Source organism: Sceloporus undulatus, chromosome 1, assembly GCF_019175285.1.
Source record: "Sceloporus undulatus isolate JIND9_A2432 ecotype Alabama chromosome 1, SceUnd_v1.1, whole genome shotgun sequence".
Lineage (NCBI taxonomy): Eukaryota > Metazoa > Chordata > Lepidosauria > Squamata > Phrynosomatidae > Sceloporus > Sceloporus undulatus.
In genome coordinates, this window is record NC_056522.1 from 377265839 (window position 1) to 377283331 (window position 17493).

Here is a 17493-nt window from a genome sequence, read left to right on the forward strand (position 1 = left end):
AAGTGCGAGGCGGCCGATACGAATCGGCCAATCCTCATGTTGAGCACCGGTGTGACAAAACATTCTGCACTGAATGCACTTCGCGCGAATGCGGATTGGCCAATTTGAATCCTGCCAATGCGGAAGGACTCCCAGGTATGATGGTACTTTGCGAAATAACGCGAATTCGAACCGCCCAGTGCAGAAGACCCCCAGTTCCACACTCATCTGATAAGGGCCAACGTGCCTAGTGTAGTGCGTAGAATAGATTCAGCCTGAACTCTCCCTGGATGCCGGGATGACTAAACTGAGGGTATCGTACTTTGACCACATCAGAAGAAGAAACTCACTAGGAAAGACAATAATTCTAGGAAAGTTAAAAGGCCGCAGAAAGAGAGGAAGACCGCATGCCAGATGGCTAGACTCCATCATGGAGGTCATGGGCCTAAACCTGCAGGACTTCAGCAGAGTGGCTGGGAACTGGAAAGGGGTTTAAAACCTGTCTGGCTCTTTTGGAAGGATGAGAGCTTGAAAAGTGGTGGATTGGGACGAACAGGAGTGGGGCGAGTAGATGGATGGGCTGGGAAGGGGTTTAAAATCTGACTGAGGCATGCTGGGAGCCAGGTGGGAAATGGAGTGATGGGCTGGTGCTGCTGATAGGAGGCTGTAGCATGCTTCTTTGGGGACCTAGAGATATTTGCGTTTTTTCCACTTTCACACAGATCTTGCACTCCTAAGCCCTGCAAATGTGGATAGGTGACTGTGCTTCCCTAAAACTATGCTTCTATTAATGCAAGCTAAAATAGCATTCACCTTTTTTACTGTAGCATCACATCGCTGGCTCGTGTCCAATTTATCATTAGCAACAATCCCAAGGTCCTTTTCGCATGTGGTACTGCTGAATTATGTATCCCCCATCCTTTTGTTTTTTGTGGCCTAAATGTAGAATGTTGTCTCGGTTGAAATTCATTTTATTCATTTCTGCCCAATTTTTAAGTTTATCTAGGTCCTTTTGAATTCTGTTCCTGTCTTCCAGTGTGTTAGCCATTCATCCCAGTTGTGAATATCTTTGCTCTACACCCTTGTGTTGTCCCACCAGGTAGGAAAATACTTTACATGCAGTGAGAGCAGGGTCTTGGCAGCTTCCTTTTTCAGTCTGGTGCCATTCAGGGGTAAAAAGCCAATTTGTTGTCCCTGAGCGTAAAGGAGGAACGTCCCAGTAGTAGGCGGAACAACATCAGGGCGAGGAGATGGACGAACTGTTGGAGGGGCCACACTGGGCAGACCTGGGGATGGAAGCAAAACATAAGTGTCCACACAGAGGAGAGGTGAGACTAGTGTGCCCAGGTTTGCAAAATAGCAATAAGGAACATCTGAACTGCATGACAGGCAGAGCTTTAAAAAAGGAAAGCCATTAAAACTGAAGCCCGGGACAGATGGTCCCGAAGCTCTGTGCTGCTGTTGATTCTAGGGTTATGGACCACGCACCAACTGCATGCTCTCTAACTCTAGCACAGCACAGCGATGGCCTAATGGCGACATCCCATTCACAAGGGCGCCACCATCTTGATGTAAGCAATGCGCAACATATAGATGCTGCTGCATGTGGCTAATGTTACAAGTGCACCATTGGAGCACTCATGACATGTTCCTGGCAACCCAAAAAAGAACTCAGTTTTTCCAGGTTCTTTTTGGATCAGAAGGATGCCAGGCAGTTTGGCTGTTGCAGCGTCTCTCCAGAGGGAAACAGGCCACAACCAGCCAGCCCTTTTGGGGAGGTTTGTCCTGGGTCTAAGTTAATACCAAATGAAAGTATTTATTTAAGTTAACCTAGCCATGGGTTTCTCTGAAAAACTGATATTGTCCATATCTATAAAATACATGGTACTAGAGAGCCAGCATGGTGTAGTTGTTTGAGCATTCAGCTACGGTCCAAAACGCACTGCAGAAATAATCCAGTTTGAGACAGCTTTAACTGCTTTGGCTTAGCGCTAGGGACTCCTGGGTACTGTAGTTTATTGTGGCACCAGACTTCTAACAGAGAAGGCTAAATGCTCAAAACGACAGTTCCCAGAAATCCCTAGCACTGAGCCAGCACAGTTGAAGCAGTCTCAAAATGGATTAATTCTACAGTGTGTTTTGGTCTCTGGAGACCAGGGTTCAAATCTCAGCTTGGCCATGAAAACTCACTGGATGACTTTGAGCAAGTCACATGCTCTCAGCCTCAGAGGATAGCAATGGCACCCCCCCTCCAACCCGGAAGAAACTTGCCAAGAAAACCCTTATGGTTGCTGTATGTTGGAAACAACTCAAAGGCTCACAACAACAACAACAACACATATCTGACTTTATGCAGAGCCAACACTCCAAAATACAAGTCTTGGAGGTACTGTATCATGTTCGGTTTATAAAAAAGGAAAAGTCTTCCAATTCTCAACAGGGAGGCATCCCTTATAACCAGGGACACTTGAGCACCCTAGATGAGTCCTAAAGGACCATCTCCACTCCCACCCCATGCACATTTGCCTGCCTACTCTCATGAATGGCTGAAGGGCTCTTACACATCCCACCTCCTGAGGCACAGCTGAGGGTGCTACACAACAGGGTCTTTTCTATTTTGGTCCTAAGAAGGTGGAAGTCCCACTCTGGAGAGATCTGCATGTATCCCACTAAAAGCATCAAATCCATAAATGCACTTTTCCAACATGGTTCCAGTTTACTGGGGGGTACCACTTTTGTTATCTCCCTTGGATTGTCTTTTATTAGGTCGCTGTTCCTAACTTATGGCAACCCTAAGGTGAACTTATCACAGGGCTTTCATGGCAAGATTTGTTCAAAGAGGGGTTTGTCTTTACTTTCCTCTGAGGCTTAGAAAGTGTGACTTGCTCAAGAACACCCAGTGGGTTTCCATGGTTGGATGGAGATGTGAACCTGGGTCTGCCAAAGTCACAGTCCACTTTACTGTGTACAGTGAATTATTTGTAATTGTCCCCAGTGCATGCACACATACACATATACAGAATCATAGAGGAACTTAATCATGTTTAAGAAACCAACAAGATTCTAGCTATAGTTTCCAAGCAACGTGTTACTAATGAGTAAAATTGTTTTTGTTGTGTGCCTTCAAGTCATTACCAACTTACGGCAACCCGACTAAGGCAAAACTATCACAGGGTTTTCTTGGCAAGATTTCTTCAGAGTGGGTTTGCCATGGCCTTCCTGTGAAGCTGAGAGAGTGGGACTTGCCCAGGGTCACTCAGAGAATTTCCATGGCCGAGTGGAGATTTGACCTCTGCTCTTCCAGAGCTCTGGTCCAACACACAACCATAAAAGAATGCTGCCTTTTAACAGCAAGGAAGAATGAAGTCTGTTTTGTGTGCCTTCAAGTCATTTCTGACATGGGGTTCTTGGCAAGATTTGTTTAAAGAAGGTTTGCCATTGCCTTCCCCTGAGGACGAGAAAGTGTGACTTGCCCAAGGTCACCCAGTGGGTTTCATGGCCGAGCTGGGAATCGAACCCAAGTCTCCAGAATCATAGTCCACCTCTCAAAACTACTACACCACACTGGCTCTCTGGAAGAATGGCAGCACACTCTTTTTACTCAAAGTAACACTGATGCCCATCCACTCGTACAAATCAGATAAGACATATTCTACATTCTCAGTTCCACCCTTCAGCTCTCACAACCCCGTGGTCTCCTCCAGGCTCATTTCCATCCAGGTTGTGTCCACAAAGGAGTAGCCACAGCCTGCCTCCTGATGGCCCACCTTCTCTTCTAAAGCCCCCCTTTTCCCAGCAAGCTTTGCAGCTCAACTGCTGCCATCTTACATGGAGGAAGGGTCCCAGGTTCTGAGCGTGAGCCTTGGACTTCACGGCCATGCTCATCCACACACCAGCAGTAGCCGCTATTTCCATGGCACTGCAAAGGTTTAAAGTTGCCCAGAGAGTCACACTGGGGCACATACTGGTCATCTTGTGGGTTGCCCCCATAATGCTCCAGAAGGCTCTGTCTCCAACGTTCACACATGGTCTGTGGTCTCTGGGTGGGCTCTAGAGGATACAAAGAATGACACTGTATAAAGGGCTGTTTATACATGTGAAATGGTGGCAACAGTTGCCTTCTACCTCAGCAACATAGAGAATCCACTCTGGTTTAAAAGAATTCTCTCCAAGGGGCTGATGCTATTTGGGCAGAACGCCTCAGACAGATCCTTTAAAATTTGCACCAGAACCCAAAGCAGACTCACTGGCCCAGCTGACATGAAGGCCACCAGCCACCACTGGTGCCAAATTCATAATATGCAATGTCTAAATTGTTTTTGAAGTGAACAAGTCTTGGACCAGTAATTGCAACTAGCACAGTCAGCCCTCCAGATTCACGTACAGTATTCTGCATCCATGAATTCAACCTTCCATAGCTTGAAAATATTCAAAAATCGGCCCTCCACATTTGCAGATCTGACATTTGCGGATTTGATTATTTGTAGTTTTGATTCAAATGTTCTCTCTAGGAATCTCCAAGTCCTCCAGCGCATCTCTGCTAGAAATTGACCATAGAGTTGTGCTGGAGAACCTAGGAATTCCTAGGGAAAACACTTTTCTAGACATCTGTAGGTCCTCCAGCCTGATTTTATGATCAACTTCTGGCAGATGTTGACCACAGAATTGCACTAGAGGACCTGGAGATTCCTAAAGAGGTGTTCTCTTAGTGTATTTTTATTTGCAGTTTTTCCACATTCACAGGAGTCCGTCACGCCTAACCCCAGTGAATGTGGAGGGACCACTAAGTTGGCCCTCTATATTTGCAGATTTGATTATTCACAGATTTGATTAATGTTAATATGTTCTTGCTAGGAAATCTTTTAAGTCTTCCAGTGCGACTCGATGGTCAACATCCCCCTGAAGTTGCTCTGGAGGACCCATAGATTCCTAGAGAGACCTCTCTAGGCATTTGTACATCCTCCAGTGAAATTCTACAGCCAGTGTCTGGTGGCTAGCAGTCCATTTAGCAGCAGCATTGAAAGTGCTGGTTTTGCCCTTTAAAGCCCTACATGACTATGGTCCAAACTATCTGAAAGACCATATTTCCATATCCAAACCAGTACAAGCTTAAAGATCTGCAAAGGAGGGCTTTCACTCCATCCCGCTATCTTTGCAGGCATGGTTGGTGAGGACTCAAGAGAGAGCCTTCTCTGTGGCTGCTCCTAGGCTGTGGAACTCCCTTCCACTAGAGATCCCATTGATCCCCTCTCTGCTCTCTTTCCACTGGCAAACAAAGACATTTTTATTCAGGCAGGCTTTTGAGTTTTAGTTACAAAGCAGTAGTGTGAGTGTAAAGTGCTATGCTGTATTTTAAATTTTTTTATTAAAATTACATTTTAAAGGGGTTTTAAGAGTTTTAAATGGTTTTTAATCATGTTTTTAAAATAATATTGTTGTTTAGTTCTTTTTAGTTCTAATGTTTTAGCTTGATCTTCTTAAAATTATTGTAAGCTGCCTTGAATCCCATTTTGAAAGGAAGGTAGGATAAACAGTGGGCCCTTGGTATCGACTGGGGTTTTGTTCCAGAACCCCCTATGGATACCAAAATCCATGGATGCTCAAATCTCATTAAATACAATGACATAGTAAAACGGTGTCTCTTATATAAAGTGGAAAAATCAAGGTTTGCTTTTTGGAAATTATACTTTTATCGATTATACAGCAGACCCTCCACATTTGCAGCTTTGACTTTTGCAAATTTGATTATTTGCAGTTTTGTTCTCTCTAGGAATCTCTAGGTCCTTCAATGCAACTCTGCCACAGACTCTGACCACAGACTTGTGCTGGAGAACCTAGAAGTTAAAACATTTTTCTAGGCAATTGTAGGTCCTCCAGCATGATTCTATGTTCAACTTCTGGCAGATGTTGACCACAGAGTTGCACTGGAGGATCTGGAGATTCCTAGAGAGGTATTCTCTCAGATAAAAAGAAAAGTGGTTTTTTTTAATTTGCAGATCTTTCATATTCATGGGGATCCTTCACTCCCTATCCCCAGTTAATGTGGACAGACCACTGTATAACTTAAATCTTTTTGGAATATTTCCAGACCATGGATGCTTTAATCTGTGGATAAATCAGTGGATATGGATAACTGACCTTAAATTCAATTGATAATTTTTGTAAAAATCACCATCACAAAAAAAAAATTTTTTTTTCAATTTCAGCTTCCAAGGATGGTGCCAACCCTTCCCTTCCTCTTTAGTGCTGAGAGCATAAAAGGTGCATTCAGAGGGAGCCACTAACCTGGACCCCTGCAGGGCGGCGGAGGAGCGCCAGGTGGCGTCTGAGTCCCAGGAATCTCCTTGCCATCTCTGTCAACACACCAGCACATCCCAGTGCTGCCATGGCACTGCAGTGGCCGGTAGTTCCCTTGGTCATCACACTCAGGTACGTGGGGTCCCCCTGGGAAGGAAGGCCTTTGCTGGCTTGCATACAGTCGTTGATGTTGGCAGCGGGTCATTGTTGGCGGCACGCTCTCTGCAGGTCAGAAGAGGAGAAAGAGAAGTGTTTGGGTCAAGGTTTCACAACAAGATTAGTAAGGAAAAAACAACCACATATAAAATGAAGGAAGCCTTGAAAACCAAGTTGACGAAACTGAAGCTGTCGTACTTTGGCCATGTCAAGAGAAGGCACAACTCATTAGAAAAGACCATAATTCTAGGAAGGGTGGAGGGAAAGAGAAAAAGAGGAAGACCACATAGTAGATGGATGGAATCCATTAAGGTATAAATCTGCAAGAACTAAGAAAAGTAGTAGAGGTCTTGGAGATGTCTCATCCAGAGGGTCGCCATAAGTCAAACAAACAAACAGCTTCATTTATATACTGCTTCATACTGAACTAACAGTGTCTAAGAGGTTTACAACTGTAAGCTAATTGCCCCCAACAATCTGGGTACTCATTTTAGCGACCTCCTCAGAAGGATGCAAGCCTGAGTCAGGCTTGAGCCCTTTTGCTGGTATTAAACTCGCAACCTTATGGTTTTGAGTGAGTGGCTACAGTTGAGGTCAACTTGAGGATAGTTAACAACATCAACATGTAAAATAATCTCACGTGTGGCAGATCAACTTGGGCCCAAGAAGAAGCTGGGGTGCTATTGCATGGGCCCACTTTTTCAGGGTGTGTGTGTGTGTTGTGTGCCTTCAAGTAGTTTCTGACTTATGGAGACCCTAAGGTGAACCTATCATGTGGTTTTCCTAGCAAAATTGATTCAGAAGTTTGCCATTGCCTTCAGGACACAAATTCTGCTCCGATGCACCCAGTGTAAACCCCAGCACTGTGGTTTTGGCTGGAAAGCACAACCCAAAATTAGTTCTGGTCACCATTTCCAGGGTCTGGGGGCACTTTAGGGGTGATTTTTGAGGAGGGGCTGGAAGTTGGAGAGTTGAAATAAATCTGTCACTCATGGAGGACTTCAGGAACATGACTTATGGCAACTCCTACAAAATGCATAGGGGTTTCTTAGGATTTCTTAGGTTTCCCATGCCCTCCTCTGAAATCTAGCCTGTATCATCAGAGATTACTTGACATCCAAGTACTAACCAGGCCTGATCCTGCTTAGCTTCCAAGATCAGGCGGGATCTGGTGCCGTCAAGGTATTTACAGAAGCCACACAACAAGAAAAACAAAAATATCTGGGAAACTGAGAGTGTAGAAGAAAAGATGGAACTGGGGCCACATAGGAGCCTCTGGGCCACGCTCTCCCTTCCATTGTGTTACAAGAGTCTGGCACTCCAGATAAGCTTCATTTCAAAATTCAAGAGCTGTCCAGGGGTCCTGAAGGCTGCCAGCTGAGCCCAGTAATTAAACTGCACTTAGCTTTCAGACACCTAGCTAATGTCAGAGAAATAAATCTATACATCTTCCCATTTTCATACCTATTCCAAGAGGTCAAAGTGCTCCAGAAGGCTCTGCTCCAGCTGAAATTTTTACATCAACCTTATGAGGTAGGCAGTTACTGTTTCTCATAATGGAGCTGGGGACTGATAGCTAAGAGAGAGATTAGGTTCACCTAGTGAAGTCATGACAGAGATGAGATTTGAACCAGGTGCTTTCTAATTCCCAACTCATCATCACAGCTAATGGACCAGCCCAGGACACTTTGCTGTCTGAAATAGAGCAGCACATCAAGTACCTCACCCATCAGTGACTGTGAGTTTGGTTTTCCTGTCAGTGGAACAATGAATCTGATCCAAACTTTAAAATAATTATCCAAAGTGCTAAATTTGTTTTAAAGGGTTATGCTTCACCATCTTGCCTACTTCCTTTAACATTCAGGCTAGAACCTAGTACAGAATCACCATTCCACCGACATCAATCACTGACGCCAACATCAATCATTGACAGTAATCACTGTCCTCCACACTGGTCAAAGTGTGTTGTGCCGAAAGCCAGCCAAGTGACATATTTTGGTGCAGAAGTCACTCTGTGTGGAAGGCTCCCAGCCAGCTAAAAATGTCAGCCCAAATAGAAACTTTGTCTTAAGCATCAGGAAACAGAATAAAGAGAGTACCAAGAGCTAAATCAGATTGCTCCGAGAGAAAAATGTGACAGCATTTCCGAGTGCATTGGTTTGGAGCTGGTGACTTTTATTTGTAAAAATTATTAGGAAGAGGGGAAGGTAGTAAGACAAACCTTTTGCAGCTAAGGTGAGAGCAGCCCAAAGTATTCTGGCCCCTGAAACTGCCTCAACATCCCATTACCTGGGCATTCTGGAGCAATTCTTTTCAAGGAGAGAAACCATACAGATGCCAGCAGTGTGGGAAAGCTTTTGCTGAGATGGCTGCCCTTGGAAAACATCACAGAATCCACACAGGAGAGAACCCATACAAATGCCAGCAGTGTGAGAAATGTTTTCCTCAGAAGTCACACCTTTCAAAGCATCAGAGAATCCACACAGAAAAGAAATGTAATCAAGAATGGGAATCTTATCAACAGTAGTGGACTTTATTTGTTCTGCATCTCATCTATTTTAATATTTAATTATTACTTATTATGATGTTTTAAGGGAGGGAGGGAATAATTGGGATTTCTTTTGTATTTTTTATTGTAAGCCGCCTCGATCCTGACAGAGAGGCGATATAAAAATAAAGATTAATAATAATAATAATAATAATAATAATAATAATAATAATAATGCTGGGCAGCTGTTCGCATTCATGTACCACTATGCTGACCCCCGCTGCTGGTGGAGGTCAATGTACTGCACTTAGGGCGGAAAAATAAAATGCACATGGCTGAACAAGACTATGTGTGAAAGGGATCTGGGAGTCCAAGTAGACCACAAACTGAACATGAGTGAACAGTGTGATGTGGCAGCTAAAAAAGGCCAATGCAATTTTAGGCTGCATCAGTAAAAGTATCGTATCTAGATCAAGGGAAGTAATAATGCCACTCTATTCTGCTTTAGTCAGGCCCCACCTGGAATATTGTGTCCAGTTCTGGGCACCACAATTTAAAAAGGATGTTGAAAAACTGGAGCATGTCCAAAGGAGGGAGACTAAAATGGTGAAGGGTCTGGAAACCATGCCCTATGAGGAAAGACTTAGGGAGCTGGGGGATATTTAGCCTGGAGAAGAGAAGGTTAAGAGGTGATATGATAGCCCTGTTTAAATACTTGAAGGGATGCCATACTGAGGAGGGAGCTGACTTGTTTTCATTTGCTCCAGTGACTAGGACCCGGAGCAATGGATGTAAGCTACAAGAAAAGAGATTCCACCTCAACATTAGGAGGACCTTCCTGAGAGTAAGGGCTGTTCGACAGTGGAACAAACCCCCTCAGAGTGTAGTGGAGTCTTCTTCCTTGGAGGTCTTTAAACAGAGGCTAGATGGCCATCTGTCGGGGATGCTTTGATTTGGGTTCCTGCATGGCAGGGGGTTGGACTGGATGGCCCTTGCAATCTCTTCCAACTCTATTATTCTATGATTCTATTATTCTTTCTGAGTCCAAAAATTAGGCACCCAATGTTAATCGCATGGCTGGGCACCCTGATAATCCCATAGGGAGCAATCCATGCCACTGCCAACAAAGGTGGGTGGCACAACAAGATGCATTGTAAGCAGCCACCCAGCATCTCTCTGGAGGGCTCCAGATCCAATTAATCTGTTTTAAGGGTGGTATATGTAAGGATGGCTAATGGAGTGCACCAAGGAATTCAAAAAGAAAATCAGCATGTGCTTTGTAGATTATAGCAAAGCCTTTGACTGACAAAGTATTCTGTAAAATAAACCACTATCTCCCTAGGAGACCTGGTGACGCAGTGGTTACCTGCTGGTACTGCAGCCACAACATTGTGAGTTTGATCCCACAGCTCTAGGGTTGACTCAGCTTTCCATCTTTTGTAGGTTGGTAAAATGAGTACCCAGTTTGTTGGGAGCTATTGGCTTACAGACTGTAAACTGCTTAGAGAGTGCTGAGTTCACTATGAAGGGGTACAGAAATGTAAATGCTGTTGCTATTGCTATTCCCCAACAATGTCTTACTGAAGAAGCACTAACTGCTATGACAATTCTGGCAAGGCATGATCACAATGGTCTCTCTCAATATAGCAACTCTAAGATATAGGATGGAGGGAGGACCCCTTGAAAGATTCTGAGAGTTGTTGTTTAAAGGGGTAACTTTTCCAAGCTTCGACTCTGATAAAGTGAAGTAGCCCAACCTTTGAATATTCCCATACCTGGTGAGCAGTGGAAACCATCACCTTCATAGCCAGCCTGACAGCGACAGGAGAAGGAGCCATGGGAATTGTGGCAGGTGGCAGCTTGGTGACATCTCCCTTCCGCGCATTCATCCACATCTACAAAGAAGTAAGAAACCCCCAAGAGCATCAGAGAGAGCACAGTTTTGATGCAAAAATGGCCCAAGGGGGCCAAAAAATAAATAAATAAATAGGGATTTTGAAATAGCAAAATATGGTTATTTTGTCCTGAATGTTTCAAGTTTTTGCCATTATCCTTCCCAAATGAAAAGTTTTATGTCATTCTATTATCCTTGCTAAAGAACGAAAACAACAAAAAGTAATGAGTAATGCAGATACATTCATGAGTAAGGGAAGTAATAGTAATGCAATGATGAAAGATGCAGAAAAACTCACCAAGTTCTCTATAAGACACAGCAAGGAGTAATGTCAATGAATTATTTTTAAAATATTCTAAAGAAATTTATTAGTTTTTAAAAAGTCACTTTCCAACCACTGGCTCTAAAGGATATTCCATTTACCTCTTTTGCTGCCAGTTTCAAGTATTAATGAAGACAATAGCTGTTTCTTAGCATTCCCAAAGTGAGCAAGGAGCATTGCCCTCACTCTCGGTTGCCTTTAATATGACACTACATGATGCTTAAAGTCAGGTCAGAATGATGGTAATGTATCTCCCGCTGACTCTGAGAAACTTACCACTCCCCGAAAATATTCCACTATTTGAAACCCTGGAAAATACTGTCATCATAAACTTTACATCTCTCACTAAACTCTTCTCTTTCCAATCCTACCCATCTCCTTTGAAATAGCCAGAATGACCCCGTCAATTTTATCTTTGGAACAACCATGTTCAATAAGGGAGAGAGAGAGTGACTGCACCTCTGTGAGTTTCATGGCTCCAAGGATATTGGAACTTAGGGTGCATCTACATTGTAGAAATAATGCAGTTTGGCACCACTTTAACAGCTACAGCTCTATCCTACAGAATCCTGGGATTTGTAGTTTGGTGAGGCACCAGCACACTCTGGCAAAGAAAGCTAAAGACCTTGTAAAATTACAATGCCCAGGATTCTGTAGGATGGACCTACAGCAAGTGGTGTCAAACTGCATTAAAGTCAGCCCTCTATTCTTTATCCATGGATTCAACCATCCACGGCTTGAAAAATATTCACAAAAATATACTGTATAAATTCCAAAAAGCAAACCTTGATTTTGCTGTTTTATAAAAAGGGATGCCATTTTACTATCCCACATTATTTAATGGGATGTCAGCATCCATAGATTTTGGTATTCACAGGGGGTCCTAGAATCGAACCCAGCAGATAATAATAATAATAATAATAATAATAATAATATTTACACCCCGCTCTTCGGCCAAAAGGCTATCAGAGCGGTTTATCAACAGTGTAGATGCACCCTCAGATCTTCCACATCCCAATCCAGTACTGTCACTGCTATTCCTTTAAACCATTAAAACACACTCATATAAATACATTCTTTAAAATATACAAATTAAAAACTCATGATATAAAGTTGACTCAGTAGGCCTGCCAGAAGAAATGGGTCTTTAATGTTGTTTTAAATGCTGTCAGCATTTTCAGCTGTTGTCTATCCTCTGGCAGGTCATTCCACAGATTGGGGGCAGTAGATGGAAAGGTCCTGGCTGGCTGGAGCAAATATTTCTCAGAGGATCTTAGTACACAGGATGGATTGTATGGCATCACTCCATGGTATCACTGTGGAAGGACAAGACTAAACAATTGAACAATGACCTCCTCTTCTGCTTACCTGTGCAGTTGTGTCCATTGCCAGCAAAACCCGTAAGGCACACACAGCTGAACGAGGCACCCCCGTGGTGCACACATTCTGCTCGGTCTGCGGAGGCGCAGGTATGAGTGCCGTCTTCACAAGGGTTGGATGGTGGGGCCACCACTGGAGAAGGCCAATAGGGGGAGGGAAGGAGAAGGGAAATCAGTTGTTGCAGTGGGCCGTCAAGCTTTTCTTATTTCATCCTCACATGCTAGAAATCAAAACATTTGTCCAAACTGGGGAGTTTATCACACTGGGTTTTCCTGTGTAGAAATGGGATTTAAAACAGGAAAATCCTGCTTTTGTGGGATCGTTTTCACACATCATGTATTAACGCATAAATAAAGTAGAAAAATCCTGCAAAAGTGGGATCTTTTTCACACGACGTCAGTGGCATTATGTATCAATGTGAAAATAACCCGGATGGAAAGTTGACAAAACACACTCCTTTTTCCTTTCAGAAAACATCAAAAATAAAAAGGAACAGGCTTTGTCGGCTTTCCATCTGGGTTATTTTTGCGTTAATGCTCAGTGCCACGGACGTGTCTGAAAATCAACCTACTTTTGCCAGGTTTTCCTGGATTTTTAAAACCCATTTCTGCACGGGATCCGTCCTGTGTGATAAACTCCTGGGTGAGATTGCAAGAGTTCTTATGGATATTTGAAGGATTTTTTCACACTTCTGGCCTTTTTTTGGTAAAAAGTTTATTTGGTGTCTTGTTGTTGTGTGCTGCAAATCATTCCCAATTTATGACAACCCTAAGGCAAACTTATTGTGGGGTTTTCTTGGGAAGATTCTTCAGAAGAGGTTTGCCATTACTATCCTCTGAGAATGGGTATGTCACTTGCTCAGTGGTTTTGAACCCTGGCCTCCAGCAACTTATTTAAACAGAGTACTAGAAGCATCTTCTACCTCACTGGACCAAATATCTCAGCTGATTAGGCTAGGAAAGATAAAACAAGTTGAAGAGAGAGCAAAGTCTGGCCACAACTCCTGAAGACTGTGGCGGTCAACTTTATAGTGGAGCTTTGGGTGACAAAATTGGGGTGAGTTGGTTTGGAGGGCTTTGGAGGAGTATGCACAGGTCTGTAGGCCTATCTTTTGTGCTAGAACTACGTGTATTTCCAGGTCTCCACAATCTCCAGGATTTCTGGCTTACCTTCTCCTCTGAAAAGAAAAGAAAAACCAAGAAAATCTATGAAGGTGTTCATTTGGAGCTAATTTTAGGCTGTGTTCTGGGCCATGCAACCCACTTCTATCCCACAGGCATGAAGACAGACCTCCATATCTGCCGTATTTGCACAAGTCAGTCTTCCCAGACACCCCACCTCAAATAGTAGGCTGGAATATTTTTGGACAACATAAGTTTCTAAGTATAAGTGGAAGAGAAGGTTTCTCAAAGATAATTCATCTGTGGAACTTTACAGCAAAACAGGGGACTTAAATGAAGGATGTCACATAGGGATCGGGGTGAATGCACACAATCTACAATACCATAAAAGCAACAACGAATTAGCATTTCAATACTTATTTTATTTTTCAAGGAAAGTTTCTAGTCCTTAAATCTAGAATATCCAATGAAATCCCACTAATTTATCAGCTCACCTAGGCTCCCCTACCAGCCCTCTAAGTTTTGTTCTTTTCCTGCTGGTTACTACTATCTCCCCCACCCCATTTTAGTTCCCAGAAACTGTCAATGGAACTGCAAAGGGAGAGTTAATGAATAACATGCTGGGGAAAAAACCCAATGCCAAGCCTTGATGTAATTTCAAAGAAACCAGTGAGTTTCCCACCAATATCAGCCAAAATCTGGGGGGAAGAGAAGCACCAGAGATTGTGGAATTGTTTATTCTTGCTAAGGCTCTGATTCCCAAATTATCTCCTTTCTTTTCTTTTCTTTACTTTTCTTTACCTTGTAGTTTGTATGGAGACTAATAAGCAAGTTAGGGAGCATCAAGGCTATGTATGCAGAGGCCAAGAGAGCCAGAATGTTGTTGCGGTCTGAATGCTGGACTAGGACACTGGGAGACCAGGGTTCGAATCCCTACACAGCCTGAAAACCAATTGGGAGACCTTGGACAAGTCACCCTCTCTAAGCCTCAAAGACAAGGGCAAACCTCTTCCTCCACAAGTGAGTTGCAGTATCAGAAGCAAGACTCCTGTCTCAACTCCTCATCACACTGAAGTTCAATGATGGAGGGGGCTGGAAATATCATCGTTTCACCCCAAAGGCCGGGAGGACAGATCTCCATCACCCAGTGTAGCTGCTAGCTGTTATGATAGATTTTGAGGCGGGGGCATTCAAGAACCAGTGTGGTGTAGTGGTTTGAACATTAGGGTCACCATAAGTGGGAAATGACTTGAAGGCCCACAACAACAACAACAGCAGCAGCAGCAACAACAAATTTACAATTGTGGCACATCATGATTGGAAACATGAATACCAAACAGTTATGAATGTGAATGCCTTGCTTACATATTCATAACTGCTAGACAAGATGCCAGCTATCATCCACCATGGCCCCTTGGCCATTGTAATATCAGCAGAGCCTGCCCATTGTGTCATCACAACGGATCATCCCTAGTTCTCAGGGCTTGGACCAGCATCAGTTAAGCGGACAATGTCATACACCACAACATCCTATGTCATCCAGCAGCTTTTCTCTCATCATCTTCCTTTTCTCAGCTTGCTGCTACAACTCTGCTGTAAACTATACATGTTTTGAATTTGTGCATTGGTCAGTAGGTTGGCCATCCTCAAATGGGACTAGCATCTTACCTACACAAGTGGCCCGGTCTGCTGCGAGTTCATATCCATGGGGGCACTCACATCTGTAACTGCCCAAAGTGTTGACACAGACTGATTCTGGGCTGCATCGGCTGAGGCCCTCGGCACATTCATTGACATCTGAAGAGAGGGGACAGCAAGATGAAATAAATGCATCTGACAGCTGTTTCCATTAATATTCAAGGGAGTTCCAGGACATGTTACATGAGGATCTGGACAACCGTTGATTCCCTGGTTCACCTCCCTCCCACCCCGCAGTATTATCTTGACTTATTCTGGGCAGGCTGTTCAGCCCCCTTGCAGCTATAAAAACACAACCAGCACCAAATGGTTCCAGATGTTTTCAGATTTCCGAAGCTTAACCTCTTAATAGTGTTGAGAGAGCACAAGTTCAACTTTGAATAACACTCGCTGCGGGGGCAGAAATTTCCATCCGCCTTCCCCTTTAAATTACCCAGTTCTTGATACAAATATGGCAAGTTCAACAGCTGCAATCTTGGGCCCATCCATTCTTCAATTGAGAGAGTATGCAATGCGGTCATGCAGCACCTTTAAGACTAACTGAAAGATAGAAATTGGTAGCATGAGCTTTCGTAGACTTTATTCTACTTTCTCAGATGCATGCAACCAACTTCTATCTTTCAGTTAGTCTCAAAGGTGCTGTAATATCCTTTTGCATACTGACTTTCCAGACGACACCACTATGTCTTTGAATTCTACCATGAAGACTGTGTGTGTGTGTGTGTGTGTACATGTGTGTAAGAACAGGACAGAAGAGAGAGATACACACAGAGAAAGAGAGAGATGTTCATTAACATTTCTAATTAATGAGGGAAATAATATAGAATTCAACTAAGGTAAAAATGTGAGCAATAGCACAAATATTGTGAGAGAAGAGGAAAGTCAGGGATTTTTAAAAAGTAATTTTTCTAAACTCTGATCCTTAGCCAACAAGGACTGAAAAATGGAATGCTACAATAAGGTGAGGAAGGAACTGTGGAACAAACCTTCTTTGGTACTCTGGGACAAGACAGAAACAACCTAGACAGGATTCTTGCTCACCTGTGCATTCGTTCCCATCACCCCAGTAGCCGGCAGTGCACTCACAGCTGTAATCCAAACCAGAGCCTGGCTGACACCGTGCCGTCGTGTCACATGTGTGCGTGCCATCGTAGCATGGGTTCAGAGCAACCAAATCAGAATCATCTAAACCAGCAAAAGAAGGGAAGGGGTTACAAAAATAGATGCCATAAAGGCTTGGAGATTCAGGAGATGTGTGTCTTGGTTCCTTATCACATTCAGAGCTTGGAAAAGGTGTAAGAGGACTATAGTCGGCCTTCCATATCCACATGTTCTGCAAGGATTCAACCAACTGCAGCTTGAAAATATTTGGGGGTGAGAATTCCAGAGAACAAACTTTGATGTTTGCCATTTTATATAAGGCACTTCATTGTTGTTATTGTTGTTGTGTGCCTCTAAGTCATTTTTTTACTTACGGCAAACCTAAGGTGAACCTATCATAGGGTTTTCTTGGAAGGTTTCTTCAGAGAGGGTTTGCCATTGCCAACCTCTGAAGCTGAGAGAGTGTGACTTGCCCAAGGTCAGTGGGTTTTTATGCTCAAGTGTGGTTGCGAACCTTGGTCTCCCAGAGTCATAGTCCAATGCTCAAAACACTATACCACAGTATGCCATTATACGTATATATTGAGACTTGAGCATCCATGGATTTTGGTATCTACATGGGATCCTGGAACCAAACCATGGTGGATACTAAGGGCCTAATGTACAATTCCCAGAATTTTCCAGACCACATGGTCACCACCACAGTATTGCTAAGCCCATTATCCTACTATACGTGAAATGTGCTACACATGATTTATTTTTTTTTACAATGCACAAAAGTTGTATCCAAGAAGCGGCTCCATAAGCTGAATTGTGCATGCAGACTCCTTGCATGCATGGAGCTTATTAAAGTACTGTACACAGAAGAGCATGTGAATGTGCATTGTGTGTATGCATTGCATATTTCATATTGCAATTGTATAATGAATTATGGGCCATGTTCATTAACCACTGATCCATCTATGTTAGGTTACTTCAGGACTCAGTACAGGGTTTGCATAAAATAACTTATGCCAGCAGATATATATGTTTCAAGAACACAATGCAGGATTGTGGC

General features: G+C 43.4%; 1 protein-coding gene across 1 annotated transcript in view; it reads right to left on the reverse strand.

Moving 5' to 3' along the window:
* The window catches only part of NID2 (nidogen 2), a 41833-nt gene that overhangs the window by 17648 nt on the left and 6692 nt on the right, over positions 1-17493 (reverse strand). Inside the window, exons 5-11 of the mRNA XM_042460926.1 lie at positions 16377-16520; positions 15306-15434; positions 12505-12648; positions 10696-10815; positions 6265-6498; positions 3808-4029; positions 1096-1265 (exon numbers count right to left, since the gene is read on the reverse strand). Coding sequence (XP_042316860.1) covers positions 1096-1265; positions 3808-4029; positions 6265-6498; positions 10696-10815; positions 12505-12648; positions 15306-15434; positions 16377-16520 — 1163 coding nt within the window. The remainder of the gene's footprint in view (positions 1-1095; positions 1266-3807; positions 4030-6264; positions 6499-10695; positions 10816-12504; positions 12649-15305; positions 15435-16376; positions 16521-17493) is intronic.